This window comes from Lissotriton helveticus, chromosome 3_1 (assembly GCF_964261635.1).
Source record: "Lissotriton helveticus chromosome 3_1, aLisHel1.1, whole genome shotgun sequence".
Taxonomy (NCBI): Eukaryota; Metazoa; Chordata; class Amphibia; order Caudata; family Salamandridae; genus Lissotriton; species Lissotriton helveticus.
Genome location: NC_136061.1, coordinates 2,023,483,119 through 2,023,505,289, shown reverse-complemented (window position 1 = coordinate 2,023,505,289; position 22,171 = coordinate 2,023,483,119). Strand labels below are relative to the sequence as shown.

At 42.6% G+C, this 22,171-nt stretch overlaps 1 protein-coding gene across 2 annotated transcripts in view; it reads right to left on the bottom strand.

The window, feature by feature from the left end:
• FAM174B (family with sequence similarity 174 member B) overlaps positions 1-22,171 on the bottom strand; it is a 229,041-nt gene that overhangs the window by 41,105 nt on the left and 165,765 nt on the right. The window contains exon 2 of one of the 2 annotated variants that reach the window (XM_078683154.1): positions 19,791-19,928. In XM_078683154.1, the coding sequence (XP_078539280.1) occupies positions 19,791-19,928 (138 nt within the window). The remainder of the gene's footprint in view (positions 1-19,790; positions 19,929-22,171) is intronic. The other variant, XM_078683155.1, reaches the window with a different exon arrangement.

The window sequence follows — 22,171 nt, the reverse complement described above, 5'->3', positions numbered from 1 at the left end:
CTGGGGGAGATGCTTGCGAGGGTGGGGAGCCATGCTAAGGATCGACAGCGTGCAGAGAGTGGGTCTGGTCAAGTCATCTAAAATGGCTGCCGTGCACGACAAAAGTGTGGCATTTGAAAAAAGGCAAGATGGCGCAGACAATGTTTTTCAACACTTCCTGATTTCCTTCGAATCGAACGTTAACAGACGTTGGGGCATATTACCAAAGTTAAGCGATATTTATCCCTAACGATGCTTAGCAACTAATTTTTTACCGCTAAGCATCGTCAGAAATTATCGCAGATAAACCTTGCTATTATCAAGGTTTATCGCAAATGCGATAAAAAACGGCCGCTATGCATTAATATCGCTGAAAAGTCAGCGATATTCATGCATTACCGAGCTAATGCTCTTAGCCATGTTATCCACCTCCCATTGGATAACATGGCTAAGAACTGCTCAGGGCAGGTGTTACTTTTTGGAGATATTCGCGCTTAGCGCGAATATCTCCAAAAGTTGGTAATAGGAGATAGCGATGTTAGCGACTGTTTCCAGTCGCTAACATCTTGGCATGCCCACTTTGCATGTCATTAGTGATAAATATCACTGACATGCAAAGTGGGGCCCAAGATGGTCGCTATCTCCTACTAGCGGTCGCTAACTGGTGTTAGCGACAGCTAGGTAATACGGAGATAATTTTATCTCCGCTTTCTTGGCTTTTAAAGCCAAAAAAGCGGAGATAAACCCCCTTGATAATATGCCCCGTTATCTCTCCCACACTACCGGTCCCCCTGGGCTTAAACGTCGAGATGGTAGGGACTGCATCCCGTGAAGATAGGCCGAGACGTCACTCAGCAGAAAAAAAAGTTTAAAAAAAGTCTATAAACATACAATAAGTTAAAAGTCAATCATTCTTCATTCCTTGTAGTACGCTCCCCAGTCTGCTTCCCGTTACGCTAACCGGGCGCACCCCACCAAAAAAACGATTTTTTTTTGCCCCGCGGAGCCCTTTTAAAGCCTCCACATCAAACCTATGGGGTCAGGGAGGATCTACTATGCCCCCTTATGGTCATTTGCCCCTTCGCTTTGGCCTCCCCTTGTCTCTCGATCCTACCGAGAGACAAGATGGCGGCCGCTACGGACTGTTTGGAATGTTTACAGACGCCGGAGAACCAATCCGCTTCGCTTCACAAAGCTCCGTAACGCGAAAAGTACACGAACTGGAGCGCTGCCCGTTCCGCTGTTACAGATATATATCTTTTTTTGAACGTTAATTTCTCAAAATCCACTGGAGCACATATATTGAGACCTAGCAAAGGCACATCGGGCTACCAGTCCCTACAATTTTGCCAAGTTTCGTGCAAATCCATTCAGCCGTTCGATTATTATTATTTTTTTTTTTTTTTGCCCCGCGGGGCCCTTTTAAAACCTCCACATCAAACCTAGGGGGTCAGGGAGGATCTACTATGCCCCCTTATGGTCATTTTCCCCTTCGCTTTGGCCTCCTCTTGTCTCTCGATCCTACCGAGAGACAAGATGGCGGCCGCTACGGACTGTTTGGAATGTTTACAGACGCCGGAGAACCAATCAGCTTCGCTTCACAAAGCTCCATAACGCGAAAAGTACGCGAACTGGAGCGCTGCCCGGTCCGCTGTTACAGATATATATCTTTTTTTGAACGTTAATTTCTCAAAATCCACTGGAGCACATATATTGAGACCTAGCAAAGGCACATCGGGCTACCAGTCCCTACAATTTTGCCAAGTTTCGTGCAAATCCATTCAGCCGTTCGGGCTAAAAGTGAGGCCAACCGCCCTATGGAAAACTCAATGTTAAAAACACGTTTTGGGACCCCCCTTTTTTCTCGGCCCCCCCTTGACGAAACCCCCCCAAATTTTCAGGGGCTACTCAGAAACAAAATGTTCCATTTTCCTGAAAATTTCAGCCAATTCCGTCCACAAACGCCAAAGTTATTAGACATAGAATTTTTAAAAATCCCATAGAGAAAAAATCCTAACTATATATACCTACTGGCGACCGCCAGTAGGTAATATATATATACACATACATACATACATATACACAGTCTTTCTTGTCCAAAAGCATCCAGAAACAAGGCAGACCCAGAAAAAAATATATATATATAGATTTATGGACTACATGTCCCATCATGCCTGAAACAACGTTCGTACTACACGTGAACCCAATTAGGGTAATGCATGGTTTTAAAATTGAAAAGGGAGCTCTCTGTGTACATTTCAAGCTGCCCAAGACGAAGAGTCTTGTTGTCCCGAAACGCGTTGGCGAAAGACATTAAAACATTTTCCCTGGAATTAATGCAGGCTGCCTTGTGTAATCAATTCACCTGTCGTGTGCGCCTTTGAAAAGCTTTGGGCATTTGGAGGAAAACTGATAAACACGGCCGTCCTGACCGTGAAAAGCTGAAATGCGAGGCTGTGTGGCAGGAACGGTCTCTATTGCCCATGAAGCACCACAGGAGATGCGGAGAAATGGGTCAACATTCACTCCGGACACCTACTAAAGGAGAGAAATGCTTGCAAATCAGGGATGTACCAGAACCTAATAAGGTAACAATAATGATCTATAAATGGACTACATGTCCCATCATGCCTGAAACAACGTTCGTACTACACCTGAACCAAATTAGGGTAATGCATGGTTTTAAAAGTGAAAAGGGAGCTCTCTGTGTACATTTCAAGCTGCCCAGGACGAAGAGGCTTGGTGTCTCGAAACGCGTTGGCGAAAGACATTAACATATTTTCACTGGAATGAATGCAGGCTGCCTTGTGCAATCAATTCACCTGGCGTGTGCGCCTTTGAAAAGCTTTGGGCATTTGGAGGAAAAAATAAATAAATAAATATATATATATATATATATATATATATATATATATATATATATATATATATATATATACACATATACATATATATATCATTATTAAATAAATATAATATTTTTAAAGTTAATAAAAAAACTTAGTATAAAGGCAAAAGAAACTATTTTAAAAACTGAGAAAATATAAAAAGTAAATAAAAAATTTGTAAAACAATGTACTACATATTACATTTGTGAATAGGCCTCAAAGTGTTTCAAGCTTCATGCCCCCAGGACTGCTTTCAACAAAATGGTGTAAAAAGTAAGAAGATAAAGTTCCATACCCACCAATAAACCCTAAAAACGTTAACTCATTTGGGGACTCTGGTGGCTCAACCTAGATTGGAAGTGTACTAGACGTTTTTGACTTTCGCCTACACAGATGTAAATCTCAACCATCAGTGGTCCTTGGGCTAATGTTCTGAGTCCTGTGTGAAATCACATTGGTAGCTTCAGTCTTGCTCTGCGTGTGTTGGCAATGTATATTTAAGCATCAGTGTTCGACACCCACTGACCCAGCTCTCCCTCAAAAATGTACCACCATTAATGCGTCACATTAGGGACAATTCTTTTCTATCACACTTTCAATCAGGACGTGTAAAAGGCAGTGGCTAGGGAATATTGGAGCAGCTATACTTGTTGTGCCCCTGCAAGGAAGTCCACCTATTCCCAGGCACCTGAAGAGAGGAAGGTGGTGGTGGGGTGGGGGATAAGAGGGCACTCACAGTACTTGGAGGAAAGTAAATACATTCTACGGTCATTTTATCAGGTACTTTGATCCATAGTTAATACTCCAGTGCAGTGTGCACAAGCCCCAATAGCATTTGGAAAAGCACAACATTTCATTTGTACTTAAAGCTTCTGAATACATGTTGCACGCAGACCACGTAAAGCAAACAAAAGTCCAATTTTTGCAGTTAAATGCATGCTCAGAGCACAGTGGAATTTCAGATGGGTCAGAAGGCTCCATCTGTAATTCTGAATGCAAGGAAGTTTTTGGAGTGCCACTACATTCATGGGTTAGTGTTCCCTTATTTGCATGCCTGCAATGAACATGCAAATAAGACACTATTCCTTGGTGCATGTAAGAATCCATTACATAATTTGGAAACAGCTTATGTAACGGTGATCACCACCGGCTGCATACAAATCCACACTTCTCGTCAAGGAAGAGCAGAGTGGTATGTCAGCCAACAGAGCTGTTCTATTTGTCCTCACAAAGAGAGGGTTTGTGGCTTTAGGAAAGCACTAGAAGGATCGCACAGATTTAAAGAGGTGTGGCAGTGAAGCCAGTGAGTTATATCTGTCACTACTGTACCCCTAAATGTTGGAAGGGGCTGAGAGCCACAAAGTCCTCTCACTTCAACTTCCTTGCAAAAGATGGACAGGCAGTCTGCCACACAGTGGCAGATGGATGGGAGAGACATGTGCTCTGTGACTCTGCACTGGTGTAGAAGACGTATGATGCATGCAGAAGCAGTGTGTGACAGTCTTCTGAAGAAATCAAATGGTGGTAGACTGTGGTAGGTAGAGACAAAATGCCTTGTACCAGGCACAGTTGAACCCTTGGAGCAGAACTAAAGGATTTCCCTTTACCTTTCTATCACAGTTATGGATGTAATTTCACCAGGTGAGTTTCCACTGGAAGAGAAGTCTTCTTCAGTGGATTTCTTCTCCACCAGTGGGCAATTCTACTTTGAAGGATTCATCACTTTCTGTGAAAATACACGGAGTTACGGTCAGCTTTAAATCAACCCTTAAGACTCTAAACTAAGCTCTTATATGTCATGTGGATGTTCCTCCCAGCAGCAAATCCCTGCATCCCCCTCTACTATCCTTGCAGAGCTCCAGAATTTCTCTAGATCATTGCCTTCTGCATGATTGACTTCAATCTACCACCTTTTGCCTTATTATGAGATTTGCTTAATAAGTTGGTTGTGTTAATGCTCTTTCCAACATCTCTGTAAAAAGCTCTATGGCCCATATGTACAGGCTTCCCATAAGAATTACACTTCATACAATAATAAATAACTTTAGGAAGCCAATTCTGACAATTCATTGCTATATATTTGGCGGTATACAGGAGGTATTTTAAATGTGTGCAGCAGATTAATGTCAGAAAACCTTTTAGAAGCTTGTACTGCAATACACTACAGTCAACAGAGAACTCTTTGGTAAATCGATTAACATTAAATCTCTAACCCCCCACTATTTCCTTAAAAATATGTTGGATGATTTACAGTTACTAATGAGATTTTCTTACTATGATAGTTAATTTATGAGTGAGCATTGATGATTATTTTATAGAAACAGAATCATCACAATGTTAAAAAGTTAAATATATGGGCATTCTGAATGAAAGAAATGGGCAATCAATTCCCACCTCCATACTGAAAGCCAATGGCAGAATCAAATATGAATCACAAAGAGTCCATCAAAATCTGATCCACAAAAGAAGCACATAAATGATGAAACTGCAATAACCCAAAAGGTCAGGATATGGTGAGGTTTTGATGTGGTGATTTGGACAACAGCACAATTATTATTGTATCTCCAGCACTTGACCAGTATGCCCATACTTGTTCACTATTCCCAGCAAAGACAGAGTACAAGGGAAGAGCACTTTAGGGAGGCAGGCGAGACATATTGATAGGGAAGGACACGGAGCAGGATACTAATGACTGGTAACTTGGTGATCTAGGCTGGGGCAGTGATGGAAAGGAGGTTTTCTGGTGTCTTCCTTTCTACCACGTTTTCAATCAGGACATGTAAAAGGCAGTGGCTTGACAACATTAGGTTTTAGAGGGTCCAAGAGGCTCGACAGAGAATACCCCGGCATGAGACCAACACAAGTGGATAATTTAATGGAAATTTCAATTTGAACGTCCTGGCTTTCTTTGGGGGTCACGGGGGGGGGGGGGGGTCGCAGAAAGGCATCCTATAACTGTGGCAGCTAAAGACTTATGAAGGGGAAGGCGAAAGCACAAAAGATGCCCTGTGATTGAACAGACTGCTGTGCTGTGGCCATTTTACCTTCTGGTCAAACGTTCTTTCATGTAAGACTATTAACAGTTATGCTTTTGTTTAATCTTGTACTAGCATCTGTTCGATCACATTTGTTTCAGCCTGAAAATACAGAAGCTGATGTTACAAAGTGTACAAGAATTCTAATTATCCAGGCACAAGATGCCGGATAGTCATGCCATCATTCCTACAGAATGCTGTACTTCTCTTGATTACTGTTCATTTACAAGCCATATGACTTCAGGGATGGGTCAGAGAAAAGGAGAATGTATTGTGAGTGGGATTGACTAAAAACCTATGGGGCTCTGGATAAGAAAAGCCAATTAATGTATTGTCTATATAATTAATTTCCCTTCAGTTCAGTGGTCGTATTGAACCTGCTGAAGAAACAGAAGATTAAACCAGAAATGCCCAATCTATAAACCTATTCATAATTTTTCAAAATATAAAATCCCTTCAAATGTACAAATTAGAAAGGATTTCAAATTGGAAGCAAGGCTGAAGAAGTAGGTATCAGTCTTTGGGAATTGAAAAAGGCAGTGACAAAGTGAGATTTTGATATCATCATAAATATTTCATTTTGCCAAACCAGTCCATAGCTGTGCTTCTAAAATTCAACAGTTGTCAACTGACTCACCAATCGCATCACTTAATGATTTTCCACTGTTTAAAGGGTTGTGAGTTTTCCAGTTGCACTATGATTACTTTCAACACAAAAATCTACTATATTTTGGTAAGCAAGGCCACAGGAGATAACGGACCCTATGTGGTTTACCTACTCTCCATAACTAGAGTTTACCATCCGATTATTTAACCAATTTCAGTAAAAACACCAAAATGTAATATATCAAGACTCTTTCAGTTAAATGATTGAAGCAATATTTGATCATTAAAGACTGATTTACAGAGGTGTCGATCCAAAGAAGAATTACAATGATAAATTAATGAAGCTGTGTGCTTACACCCACACTCCTTGGTAAAGGCAGTTTCCTAAGGCCTATTAATTCCTGCAAATGCCCTCCTCGTCTATGGAGAACTATGCACCGTAGCATAGAATCTTTTGAGAAAAGCCACATGACATTTCTAGAAGTACCTCTAAAAACTTGCCAGATCCACCAATCTTATTTGAATCAAAGGAAAGGGCTCCACTATTTAATTATCAAAGTGGTTCCATGCTTAATTCAAAAGCAGGTATTTGAAAATCCCCAAGCAGATAAATCCCAACTGTATCACTATGCAAATGTTCAATGCATAATTTTACAGTGGGACCTTATTACAGACCGACATAATGACAAACGTGCATAGTCAGAAATATTCTCTGGTGACAGGGCCCAGTGGCTTAAGTGCCATTTGTTGAGCTCAAAATTACAGCTATAGGTAACTGATTTTTAAATCATGAATAGGACTACGTTAATATATCTGTAGAGAGTCCAGAGTGCGGATTGAAAATGCACCATCATATGCCATACAGTAGACCTTAAAAACACTCTATTTTTGTTCTATTTTAATAGTGCACACGCTGCACCATTACAGGTTATATCCTGAATGTATCAAACACACGTGGAGAAGTGTGGCTCACTGGTTAGAGGAGGCAGACCTGGAAACAGAGGTCGGCTCGGGACCAGGGTTCAATTCCCGGCTCGGCGGGGTCTTGAGTCCTAAAATGTCCATGGACTCGACAATTCTCGCTCCGGTGCCTACTTAATTCACGGGTTCACACTCTGCGACTCTGGGCAATAGCTTGCTTAATCTCCACAACTGCCCCTCGCCGCGGGATGCCTGGCTTTCACCTTGTGGATACCCTGCTGGGGTTATCTCACAAGGGAATACTAGGACGGGTTCCCTAAGCAAGCGCTTAGAAACCGCTCGGTGATTTGCGCTATATAAATTCCTGTACATCTACTAAAGGTATTCTGCAGCCTTAAACAGATGGGTTTTTAGAGCATCTGGGACATACGTAGATCGCACACCCACAGGCCTGTTATTCTATTCCCACTAAGTGCTGGGCAGCTGGGGAAACTGAGCCTGGTACCAGCGTGCCTCCTGGCTCTCCTCTGGGGGCTCCTACATAACAAAATGCCCCCCGAACAACATTGGAACCACGTAGGCTCTAAATACCAATCTGCGGCTAAACAACGTGGAAGCCACGTAGGCTCTAAATCATCAAATGCCCCTCACGACGGTGGAGCCACGCAGGCTCTGCCTGCAAATGCTGCCCCACGTCTGACCACCAAATACCGCCTAAATTCACAAATGCCACCACAACGTTGGAGCGGCCCGCTGCTTTCCGGGGCTGCTCTACCACCAAATACTGAGACGCCCGCACTCACCGGCTGATGGCGGGGCTCCTGTCGCTGCGGTGGGGGCAGGCACCGGCCGGGTCATGCAGCATGCGGGGCTCTCCTTCCAAACGGGAGCCCCGCCTGCCTCGTGTGCTTCCCTGCTCCTTCGACGGCTCTTCTCTCACCGGGATTCCTTCCAATCACTGTGCGGCGCTGGCTCCAATTCCAGCGCGGCGCTGCCTGTGACGACACAGAGGTGTCCCCGGGATTCCCAGGACGGTCGGCGGTGATTTCTTTTGCTGGCAATCCGGGGTAGGCTCCCATAGTTTAAGCACACAGTCCCTGGCGGGGTCGGCACCCGCTAGGGATAGTAAAAATCGGCACAACGTCCCTGGAGGGGTGGGCAAATATGCGGGGTGGGCACCCGCCCGGAAATTACAACTGCAGGGGGGGATCCCCACGCTGGGGTTGCCCTTTTAGAAACTGTCACAACGCAGTGCTGCAGACCCAAGGCTGGAAGCGCACCTCAGGACAGAAAAGCGCTCCTCATCAGTAAAGCGCTATATGAAAAAAAAAAAAGTAGAGCACTCCCAAGGCCAGACGTGAATCCTACACGGTGCAGCCTCGCGCTGCGGGCCCAAAGACCAGGGCAAATTCTTTTAGAAGGCAGGCGGGGGAAGGGGGCAAAGGCTGGGCCCAGGGGCCAGCTCACTAGACCCTCCAGGCAGGGAGGCAGTCCCCAGTGGCGGTACCTCCTGGCGCCCAGCAGCAGCAGCAGGCCCCCCCCTCAAGATAGAACCCAGAGTGAACATTTTACATGGGGTCACAGCCCCTTTTTATACATACATTTTCTGTTGTCTGGTAGCACAGGGGCAAGGAAAAACCAGATGCAACTGGTTTTGGAGCACTTTGTTGTGCTCAGCCCCATTCACAGGACAGGCTAGGATCATCAGACGCACCACAGGGGGCGGAGCCAGCATTGTGGAGGGAAGGCCCAGCCCTATTCAGGTCCCAGGTGCACTCCTCCCTCCCATCAACATGCAGATCTCTCCATTCACCACCGGGGCAGACACATCCTGACTCCTGGAGCCAGGCGAACCAGCCAGCTCCAGCCAATCACAAGCCAGACAGTCAATTCACATTTACTACACAGACATGCCAACTTCTAGAAATGGCACTTCTACATTAGACACATTAAATCTGCGCACACCATCGCGCAGCATTTAATCTCACAAGTTCACACATACCAAACTCTCCCCTGCACTCTCCACACATCAGGAACTACCATGGACACACGCATTCCCCATGCATTCCTATGGGAGGCAGGCCAATCTCACACCATGCACTCAGAGTGCGCACACACTTTACACTGAGACACAGTGTTAAAGTGCGCAGAAGCCAAAAACAACTAACACCAGGTCACATTTAAAAGCAAAAAGTTTAGGGGTGAACCTGCCAAAAGGGCCAAGTCCAACAGTCAGCATTTGGATTTAAACCTGCAATATTCAGCAAACAACATACATTTATAAGAGCTCTGTCATGCTATTTCTGTGTTGCTCTGAAAACTAATATGCTGGCACTATAATTAAATGTATTTACTACAGCCTGTATGACACGTCGAATTACATCTTGGAAAAGTTCTGCAGCAGACGATACATCAAAACTCAAGTGCTTGCAGCGAAACAGATCAATATGAGTAGAAAAGGTTGTAATCTACCAAGATTTATCTTCAAGTGTGATATCCTTTAGTTCAGTTTAGTCAAGAGAAGAACTCCGCACCATTCAGTTGAGTTATAATAGCAACAATGTGGGGCCCTGATGTCTCTCTAGCTCAATCGCCTTGCATATGCATACAGCTCCTTCACTGTCTTTCAGGCACTACTACAATGGGAGAAACCCATGGCGTTGGACCAGTGGAGTATTCAATGATGTCATGTTTAAGCAGTGAAACACAATGTGTCTGTGCCTTTGTGCAAGAGGACAAATATCTTCATTTATATGTAACTTCACTTTCATTGTTTTGAGTTTTACTGACCCATGAAATAATGAAGTGAACTGACTTATAATTTCATGATAGGCGTTAATATAGTAGTTCACGGATATCAGTCCCATATCAGCTCAGTGTTAAAACTCTGCAAACAGGGACTTGAGGATGTTCCGTGAAGTATATGAATAGGTGCTTCTACCATAGTTTTCACATTTTTCATTGTAGCTACAAATGAACTTTGACTCTTTAGGGGTGTTGAGACAGCCCGTGAGTATACTTTAGCCTCTGACTTCGTAAGTTGAGGTAGCTGAGATAACTCTTGATACTTCTCCTCATGCATGACATTTTACGACGGACCACTGTCAATTATGAATGGTAACAAACATCTATTTATCTTTAGAGTGATCTTCATACAGTATTTTAATGTTTGTGGTGCCTTTTCGTGTCGATTTTTCTTCACTTTAAATTTTTCCTCCCATCCGACTAGTTCCATATGTGCAGAAGTAAACTTCGACATTGCACAATTGTCATTGTCACTTTCACTAGAAAATTATACTGAGGAACTTTTTGTCGATGATTTAGACAATGGACTTCGTTTGGTGTTGATTTGCCTCAGTTGGTGTGACCGCTTGGCCATGTGGGGGTGCATTGTACGTCACTAACGTAGTGTTTGGTTAGCCATTTTGTCTTCATGCTGTAACTCTCTTGTTTTTCTCTTCACCTTGCCAGTCATCACAAAATGGTTTACTTTACCACGGCTGATGAACATTTGTCCAATAGCGTGGCATTTGCCTTCATGTGGAAAGGACAGTCCACATCTGTAACATGTTTTCTTCATCTGTGGGGACATCACTTAGTGTCCCTCAGCCTTATACTTTGGCTTACTCTTAATACTTATAACTGATGTACTTTGGGTGCCTCCGGCCTCCATGTCAGTCGCTTGACAATGAGCACATTATTCAGCGTGAGCAGCCTTGAGGACTTGTTGTATGCTCAGTTTCCTTCAGCATTCGTCGTAAAAAGGAATCTGACAGACATCTATCAATTACTCTAAGGCATGTAGCATCCTCATTGTTAAACTTATTGAACCTACAATGCTTCACCAGAACATCCAGTCTCTCAACAAACTCATTGATGGTTTCCCCTGGTTTCTGGCGTCTTTACTGTATATGTATCTTTCACTATCTACATTTGGCACAGGATTAAATTTGACATTCAAGGTTGTTTTAATTTGATCATGTGTCCCTTCACCTTCTTGTGATATCTTTTTCATACCTTCTTTCACTTCTTCACCGGACATTTTCTTCAGATACTTTATGATCTTTTTTATCTATTGAATCTATGAAATCTTTAAGAGTCTCTATTTATGCAGTCCATCTATTACCAATAGTATGTTTCTTGGCAGTATCAAATGCAGATGACAGTTTAAAAAAAGCAGCAGCTGTATACATGTTGGTGGACAGGAGTGGTTTCTCATGCACTTCTTGTGGAACTCGATCAGACAGAGATACTCTGGCGCTTTGCGACAGGCTAGCTCCAGGGTCAGCTTTAATGATTTTTAGAGCTTGGATCTCGCCCTGGCTCTCCAGTGGAGCTCCTTACTTGGGCGCTGTCTAGGGAGTTGTTCTAAGCCCCTATGCGGCAGCTCTGGTGGTGGGCTGCACAGCTGTTAAACCAAACTCCTGTCACCTTCCTTCTGGGGCCGCTCAGCAGCACGTTATGGAAGGATGATTCATGAATGGTTTTGTTAAGTAGATAAACCTTCTACACTACTTGCCCATGACAGCAGATATTTATGATATTTGATCGGCTTTGAGAATAAATGTTTCTTCACAAACACTGGGTTAGTCTCTGCTTTGTAGCACAATTTCAGTTTAATCTGTACTGAACTATTCAGTGCACTGCTTTCGGAACCTGGTTGCATCCACCTTCACTGTCCTTACTCCATTAAGCGTACGGCATTGATTTGAGCAATGGCTCAGTACCTTTTATTTGAGGCAATTTCATTCAGTTCCTGGCCACCGACATAAAGACCATCTTCACACGTTTACACAGGCTGGCGTAGCTCTTAGACTGCACCAGTGCCACCATCGATTCGGCATTTCAACTGCAGCACACGTGACGCACACAAGAAGTTTGTTGGACCACAGTAAACTCTGGAAGAGCACTTTCAGGGTATGGGATCTGTATCCCCTATCTCGTCCCCCGTTATAGCGTCCTGCTGGACCCTAATACTCATCAAAATTCTATATTCTAAGCCTGTCTTCAACTCATCCCTCCAACGTTTACGTGAAAGGCCTACGGTGTACAGTGGGAAATTAAAAGGGTTTCAGCGTTTATTTATTTACAAGACACTACACTGTTACTTCCTCATCTCGAAGCTCTTTTCACTAAGTGTAATGTCTCTTATCTCTCTATGTCATTAGCAAACCCATGCAGTCAGCTCTTTGCTCCCCCCTGTGCCTGATCTAAGTAAATTTCAGTATACCAAAGCAGACTGGGAAGTGATAAACCATAGATGTACCTGTACCCTCCAGATTATGAAATTGCGGTGGGGAGTGGACAAAGGAAACCCCAGGTTCCTGCTCGCAGTGAGCCCTGCTCTATCATGGCAATACAACATATTTGCATTTAAATTTAAATAGCCTGCGTTGCTACCAGTGGCTTAAAATCTGCCAGAATAGTTGCATTCCGTCACCCGGACAGGGATGGAGCTCCGCACAAATTTTAATTATCTGTATACCATTATCCGCATTTTCATTATGTTACTGCTGTCGTTCATGGATCGCTCGTTACCCTTCTTCCTCTATCAGTTATCCGTGTGTCCGCAGAACTGACAGCCAGAACCAGGCTGTAACAGAATATTTGTTTATGTCTAATCATCTTGTCCTCGATACCTTTATATGACCACTTACCTTGTGACGTGTGCATGTTCCATGCTCTGACTTGCCATTTCAAGGCCTTCTGTAGCTAACAGTGCTAGTGCTTAGTTGGTGCAGAAGTTCCCTGGCCAGTTCAGGACATGGGCTCTTACTTTATTTCAATAAATGTGAATTGTAGCCTTATTTATTTTGTCATCGTACTTCCACATTTGGCGACAAGGCCCCTTTATTCACGGGAGTCCGCGGTTGTGCTGGGGGGTCATCCTCACTTCTGCCTTGACCAGGATTTCTTCCATGTCCCGGTTGCTGTTGGTGTCTACTGCTCCCTGTGGTATCCTTCGATGCCTGGAAATTGGAAGGTACGCTTTCTTGCCGCACACTCAAGCGCCTGCACTTTGAAAGTGCGCCCTTGAGAAAGTTAATTTGCTGATCCACTATATGTCGAGATTGACATTTCAGGAATTCTACCATGTGCGTTTGTTTTCGGCAGTCTGGCTTGGAGTTTGCTTTTTGTTTTTCTACAGACATTATAGGTGATGTTTTTAGATTTACAAACACTTTAGTTTAACTATTTGACATTTCTGGACCTGTATTATTAAGGGGCGCACTGTCCCAGTTTGCGCCACGCCGCACCTTTAAGCATCTGTGCCAGGTGGAAACAGGGAAAGGGCACCCAAAGTTTATTTCAAAGTTTATTTATTTGATTAATTAGAATCTTACAAAAAGCAGCTAAAACATTAACAAATTTATAATTATAAAACAATCCGTGCGTTCAATTAATTTCCTAAAAGTTAGGTATTTACCATTCACGTTAGGTGCTATAATAATCAATCATTTGTTATTTTTAAGAGTTAATTCTATAAAATCCATATTCACACAATACGTGAGTTAATCAAGCGAAAGCCTCCAACTTATTTGTACAACACAAAGGAATTTGACAAATGCTGAATAAATTGGCAGATCTTTAGGATTTAAGCTTGCAATCAGGGCTTGCCTACATGTCCCTACACCACGTATATTAAATAGTTTCTTAAGTATAGTTTTTCTTGCAGCTTCCAAATCTGGACAAATACACAATCAGTGTAGGATATTTTCTTGTCTTAATTTACATAGCCTGCATAGTTTGTTTTCATGTAATCTTTTCCATGGTGCCAAGTGACATAAGCCTGGGAAATAGCCAAATCTAGCATTAATAAAATTTGTTTGCTTTTTTTCGACCGTGAGTTTTCCAGGTACCTTTGGACATTGGGAAAGGGCACCCAATTATGAAGAATGCGCTGCCCTCAGGGCAGCCAAGAAATTGCGCTTCCGGTGAAATACGGAGCAGTTCTTAAAAAGCGGCTCTGTTTTTCTCTGTGCAGGAGGCAACCCGCCTCTACTTTCAAAAGCGATTATAAATCCCCTTGCAGGAGAGTGCAATGAGTGACTGCACCCATCTACAGGGTGATGTCAGCAAAGTCCCCAAGAGATGTACCCTCAGGGGGTGGGGCGGATGATTGCACTGGCAGCGCACCACATTTTGGTAGCCCCCTAAGGGCATGTTTGCCTATGCACCCACATCGGTAACACGTCATAGGGCAGAGGTAAAGAGATTCCCTCATCTGGAAATTAGGGCACACCCTCGCTCGATAGCACTGGTTCTACATGTGCACCAGCGCAATCTGTTTTTACAGAAGGGGGCCATACAAGCATCTGTGACTCCTTCTGTAATACCAAAGTGCCTTGGGGGCACTCAAAGCGGGCGCAAATGCCCACGGGCACTTTATGTAATACAGCCCCTGGTGGCACTTTATTCCTTCACTGCCACCATGGTCACTACTACGTATCCTGGCCAGATTTAACTATTTCTACAGAATCTAGGAAAACATCCTGTTTCTTGGAAACAAAGGGTTCACATTTTGTTTACATTATTTAGCGGCCACTGATGCCTCAAAACTTGAAATACATTTTCTGAACAACTTAACATGCTTCTGGAATGATTTCATTTCTTTAAGAGGAAACAATCTGCTGATGAAAGCATTGAATTGTTAATTTCTGGTCAAAGATTCTTGGCTTCCACCTTCAACTTTGGAGAGCCACTGGACACTTACATGAGAGACCAGTTTGTCTTCCGTTGTTACTCTAAGAAAATACAAGAGCAGCTGCTGAGCTGCAGAGGCCCCACTCTTGCAGAAGTAACTGATGCTGTCAAGGCCACTAAAAGGGCTATAGTTTGAAAAATCCATGGCTTTGGAACAATCCACTGCTTCTCATGTTAATGGTTATTCTGGTTTCAAGTAGCACCCTGTTACTGCAATATCAGTGAAAGATAAGCTTGCTAAAAATGTGTCTAAAAATGCTCAAAATGTATGATATAGATGTGTGTCAAAGTCCCATTTATGTTGGATCTTGAATTGTACTCCTTTGGGCAAACAAGGCAATAAGTGCAAGAAAATTGGCCTCTTTGAAAGTGTCTGCAAGCGAGGTAAATCTTTACTTACAGTTAGCAGTATGGATCTTGAAGTGGATGAAAGTACTAATGATTTGTCAAAATACTTCTTACCATACATAGCAATTTTTGTCCAGATTGTGATACTAACAACATTGGTGTGAATGGTAAAGGCAAAGGATCTTGGTGTGAGGAGACCATTGGTAAGATTTCTCTAAACATGATGGCTGAATCAGATACACCAATAATCATATTATCTGATTTGCACTTTTATCAACACTGGGTTAAGGAATTTTCACTTCAAAAACCGGATCCACATCCGAAAGTTGCTTTGGGGGAGAAAAGTATCGATTTGCTAGGGTATTTTGTTGGGTCTGTAACATGTCTGGGGAGAATGGCAATTACCAAAGTTTATGTAGCCATAAATTGTCGAAATGTGTTTTGGTTGGAGGATTTTGCCAATTTGGGCTTAATGTTTAATGCCTGTGCTGAAACATCGGTTGTGGCAGCGGACGCTTTCATTTCTTTAATTGATACTGCTTTAGTGAACACCACCTCTGCAATTCTATTTTCGGAAGTTTTTAGAGACATTGGTCCCATTAAAAATTTGAGCATGAAATCAAACTCAAATCTAATGCGGTGCCGGAGGTACACAAGGTGACCCCTGTCCCATTAAGTGTGAGGGACGACCTTATTACATAAATTGACGCCTCATGGAAATACTAGAGCAACTGATTCTGTAGAATGGGAAGCCACATTGTCATTGTGCGGACAAATCTAGGGAGATTTGCATATGTGCGGTTCTTCTGACCCTGAATTAAAACTTTATTGACTTCCATCCCCCTATCCAAAGCGCATGAGCTTTTAGTCAATTTGGGACAAGTCAGATTCTTTTCACTTATTAATTTAAGGCTGGCTTATAACCAGATTCCCTTAGCAGAAGAGTCACATGATTTGATCACCTTTGTAACACCATTTGGTGTGTTCCAATGTGTATGCATACCTTTTGCCCTAGCATCCGTTGCCAGTATGTTTTAGAGATTCCTGGACATCATTCTAGAAGGCACGTCTATAGTACAGGCTTTCCATGATGATATTTTGATTTTTGCTGAAGATATTGAGAAACACAATGCGATTCTAGAGAGAGTATTGCAGATCTTCAGGGATGTGGGGGGTTACTCTGAGAAGCGAGAAGTGCACGTTTTTGGTCCAGGAACTTTATTGCCCAGGTATTACATTACCACTGAAGGGATCAAACCTAATTTTCTTATACAACTCATTTAGGATGCCATTCCATCCAAGAATAAAGATATTCTTCAATCTTTTCTAGGACTCAGTGAGTGCCACTCTAGATTTATTAAGGGGTATGCTTTCATCATTTAACCATTACGCAATAGGGTGTGAAGTTTGACTGGAATGATTGAACTAATGATGCATCCCTTCTGCCCGTGCTTCGTGTGATTCAGAGAAGAAATGTTTTGTAATGGTTGATGCCAGTCACAGTGGTTTTGGTGCAGTCATTTCATAATGGGCGAATGGCAAAGAGCAGCCAGTGGCATTTACTTTTCATGCTTTAAAGCAATCTTCAACTAAGTACAATACGATAGAACATGTGGTTCAACGTACTGCTGGGCTGTGGCGAATTTCAAGACCATTTTCACTGGGCACAGAATTTGAGATCTTTACTGACCACAAGACTTTGATTTGCACATTGGATGGTAGTGGCACTGGCAAGTCCTCCTTGACATTAGTCAGGTTGGTAGTCATTTACCTCTTAGAACATTCCAAAAGGAAAGAAAAGTAGGGCTGGTCTAGGATGCCTCTGGAACTTGATAGAGAGGCAGATGGAGAAGAGGATGTTGAGTGTGTGATGCTTTGGTGGATGACATATTGGAGGACAAAGAAGCAGTGACTAGAAATGCACGGTTGAAAGTTCTGGAATCCGATGACGATATTAAAAACTATCCGGGTGTATCAAGAATGGTTTGCCCAAGTATAGGATTCTGGGCACAGATGTTTAACCTTTTGCCAAGGTTTCTGAAGAGTTGTCAATTGTTTCCCAATGTGTAAGGATTCGTGCATTGGGCCTGCTTCTATTTGTGCAATGATGATTGGTTTAGCTCACAAGAAAGTTTTGAGCAGCTCCTAGCATCTGCCTGTGGTTTAATAAGTCAGCATGCAGCAGGCAGGACAGCTCTCAAACTGGGTCTTAGGCCTGTACCGGCCGGGTTGTCTTCCTGTGCCCAGAGGTAGTGCAGCAGTGGCTGACTGCCTGAACTGAAAGACAGCACTGAGCCATCACACTGGATTCAATGCTGCATGCCATGTCCACCCTAATTCTATGTCGCCATTACCTGACCCCGGGGCACGATAGTACCGGGTCTCAGATTTATTGCATTTGCTCAGGCTGTTATGATTAATTGCATATCGTTTGATTAACCTTTGAGAGGGGTTACTGAGCACCGACCGAATATTTACCAGTTTTTAAAAAGATGGATTGTTTGTTGTTATCAGCAGGGTGACCAGACGTCCCAGGTTGGCCTTCGTCCCCGTTTTCCAACTCCTGTCACAACAGTCAACTAACCGAAGGATGCACGTTTTCACGTACACAAAACAATTGAACTTTGCTGATACTATAAGGAAAAGCAACATTTAATTCCCTTTAGTGTCTCACTGCCATGTGTTCTTTATGTTGGACTGTGTCTTAAAGTAAGCAATCATTTGTCCTGCTGTCGCTGAAAAACTGTAATCGGACTCTTATGTTTTTGATAGGTCATTCACAGCTTTCGCTTTTTAGAATCTCATCACCTTAGCGTAAAGGTTTAAAGTACATGTAGATGGTGCTGTAGATGTTCCTACACAATGTTTCCTTGTACATAGTCATTTGCATGGACAGGGCCAAGAAGCCTTTGATCATTACAACCTTTGAGTAAAATTGAGAATTTCAAGTAAAACAATGTGTGTTACTTGTCATAATAACGTTCATTAAACATTAAATCCAAAGGAATATTCTCTCTTTTTCAATGACGAATTAGTGTGTTTGGAGGCCAACTAGTAAAATTTGATCAATTGCATTTTTCACAGTTTTAAAATCAGTTAAATTGTGAAACTGGTCACAAATGTAACGGCACAATACCTTTTGTAACAATTTGCTTGCCGTAACCTTGATTATAAATATAAAATATTAAAATACTATTAATGTGCTAGCCACAACTAGAGTAAGAAGTAAATTACTATATTATAAAAGCAAGCAGATACATAATTGTTTCATACAGTTATACGGATCAGGCAGTGGTTTCAGTATTACCTCTTTTTCATAAACCTACTCCATCTTGCCAACCTCACTCAATGTTTTGCTCATTCAGCATTGTCTTTACTTAAGGTTTACAGAATTCTCAGACATCCCATTCAACAACCTTACACACATTATTCCTACACTATGCATTTAAGAGCTGGTGCGTGTTTTGCATCCAATTTAGTCTTCAATTAGTGTTGATGTCCTGAAGCACCAAGCTTATATGAAAAAAGATAATGCATTCATTCAGAAAACACATTCCACCATTCACAACTTTTATTACAGAAAAACTATTTTTCTGACCTGGGCAAAGGGTTGGGTCTTCAGTCTAGCATTCACACATAATAAAAGGCTAAGCAGAAGTGACCAGGACTGAGAACAACCTTTTCCCCAAAAATGCTACATTCCAAAAGGCAGCTGCCTCGATTGCTGCAATCATGGGGTGCCGGAAATCCACTACAAGCAGTAAGTGTTGTCCTATTGATTGTTTGGTGGGAGTGGGGGAAGGAGTAACTAGGTGATTGTGCCAAATGTCACTTTTCCCAAGTTGGCAAATATCCTTCCACAGACAATCGGCACAGACACAATGCCAGTAGACCGCACTGCCTGATACGAAGTCACCTGTATGATATCCGCAGAGCCGGGGATTGCAGCTCTCATTCTCAGTAAGCTTAACTCAGTCTATTATCCTCTCACGCTGAACAGAATTACTCTGAACATATCCCTTAAGATTCTTCCTCATATGCTACAACTTTGCCAGAGTGTTGTCAAATTGATGATTGTGCGGGGAGAACGCTCCAGGTGCACATTCGTTGTTACAATCCTTAGGAGGTCGACTATAAAGAGAAACAATCGCAAACAATATTTCCACATATTTACTCAATGAGAGATTACAAATTAAGGAAATGTCGTTAAAAAAATAAAATTAAAAAATCTATGAAAAAGTATGAAAGAAGCCACCACCAGGAGTATAATGAATTAAAGGCAGCTTCCCAGTGCCTGTGTGTACATTACCTGTACCTGTATTTTACATCGAACACGGTTGAATCCTCGTCATCGTCATTTTCTTCATTCAGAGGCGCCATTTCGACTCGCTCTGCAGGAGTGGTGATGATGTCATACTTCCGCGTTTTTCTTATCCTTCTACCAGACCTATGAATGACATTAAATATTGGATGAATGATGTTTTCATCAGGGTAATAGTCTTATGAAGAATATAATGCACTGGATCTAAAAGGAAATATGGGCATTGAAACATAGGACTCTGTGCTTGGGTCAAAGAACGTAACCACTTGGCTCCTTCCATCATCATGACTGTTTGAAAGAATAAGCATACTCTTCCTCATGACGGTAAACTATCACATAATGTGAAAAACGCATCAACGTCAATGGGAACACTAGCTGTAAAGTAAAGCTCAAAAGAATCCTAACTTCAATGGATTTCTTTTCACTGGAGGAAAGGATTTGTTAAAAAATTATTTACACATGAATCCATCTGCAGGTGGGTTAAAATATAAAACATGATGTTTTGTTAAGCAGGCACCGCCAGACATTGCTTTAGGCTCCATCGTCTAATTGTTAAGGAAAGAAATATTGTGAGATATTTTCTAATTATTACTTCTAGGAGTCATGACTGAGGGGAGGGGGGGTGGACAAACTTGGGAAACAGGCACAGGAGTCCACCTCAACCCATGATACCAGGCGTACTGAATCTGGAAGTGTGGCTTCTAGATAAGATGGCAGCTCCCTTGGGTTTGATGTACGCTGCTCCAAAGGAGAAGGATATCTTTGCGAGACTAAAGTATCCAGGACTGGAGTGCCTTCTGTGGCTGTCAGCTAAGGGAAGGGAATTTTACAAAGGTGAGTGCGAGCCAGGGTTTCTAGAAGGAGAGGTCTGAAAGAACATTTTTATTTTTCCAACATTTTTAATTATTCACAGACAGCATAACTTATAAAAAGCGTGTTGCCCTGCTTCCTTGTAAAATTGCATGTACCTTACATATATAACGGTCACACCTCAATGTAGTGAACAGTCCCCTTGCACATATTTTAAAGAGGGTGATGGTTAACTGGAGTATGTGCTATCCCACCTAAACATTTGTTACGGGAATGTATTGTTTGGGGTCAAGGCGCAAGGGTCATTCAAGGCAATCGAGAAAAGTAAGCATGGTATTGGTTTCTGTACTGTTGATACTCACCTTTGAAGGGGTAGGATGTGCCCATTACAGTGTAAAGTATTAGTTCCTAGGGGAGACGCATCTCATCTGGATCTGTGGGAGCGTGAAGTTAGGGTGGCAATAAACATTAGGTGGCACATAAGCGCTTTAAGTAGGTATGTAGGCGAGAGGGGATTAGACCTGGATTTAGGGTGAATGGTGGCATACTTCTCCTACATCCAGCACCTTAGCACTTCATTTATTTGCGGTCTTAGGCAGTTCATTCTTCACCTTTCAATATTTGCAGCATGACATTCACAATTGTACTCCATCTTTGAGATGCAATAGGCTTGCATGACTGGCCATGCTCTGCATCCCTCTCAAAGCGCTACCCCTCATTTCTCTCTCTGTGGCACTTTGTCATGAAACCCTCCCCCCAGACCTCACTTAGTTAACTATATTTTCCATATTTTCTGCGACTAACCACAGGATGGAGGATAATTTATTATGGTTTTACGACTTTCCTTCCAGTATCCATTTGATATAATCCATGTCACCATAACAGATCCTATGTCCAGTTTATTACTTGATCAACAGTTGTCAACAGAACAGGCATCTAGTGTATGAAAAGCCACGCGGAGCCTTCCTGGCAACTGAATGGGGCAGATCCACGCTACACGAGCATGCTTAAATAACTACTCACTACTAACCAGACAGGCCTGCCAGCACCAAAGAGATCTGCCACAAACTGATAGTCAACAGAAGCCTCTACAACAGACCCCCCCGCAGATCCTAAATAGTCACATGCTCTACACTCCGACATACTGTAATACCAAAAAAGAAATCAACAAAGCTGTCCTTCTCATAATGTAAATCTTATACGGGAAAACTGTAACGCATTCTATATTAGCAGATCTCAGATCCCTGCTCCTCACTCTATCAACGTCAGTTACCTCTTGGGGACCCATAAGACCATAGCGGGGGCGACCTCCCGCCACAAACAGTATAAGAAATCAGATCCAGAACTTAAAATAAAAGCTCACCACAATAACGGACCTACTTATCAGTGCTGCCAGCGTAACACATTTTATCAAACTGCTAAGGACTGTGTCCCATAACATGATAACCACACCTCGGTGGTCATCACTAAGGTCATGGAAACACTTTCCAAATAGGTGTAGTGTGCTACCCATGTGAATAAGCACGTCAGTGTCCCACAAAGGGGTAACAAGTGGTATA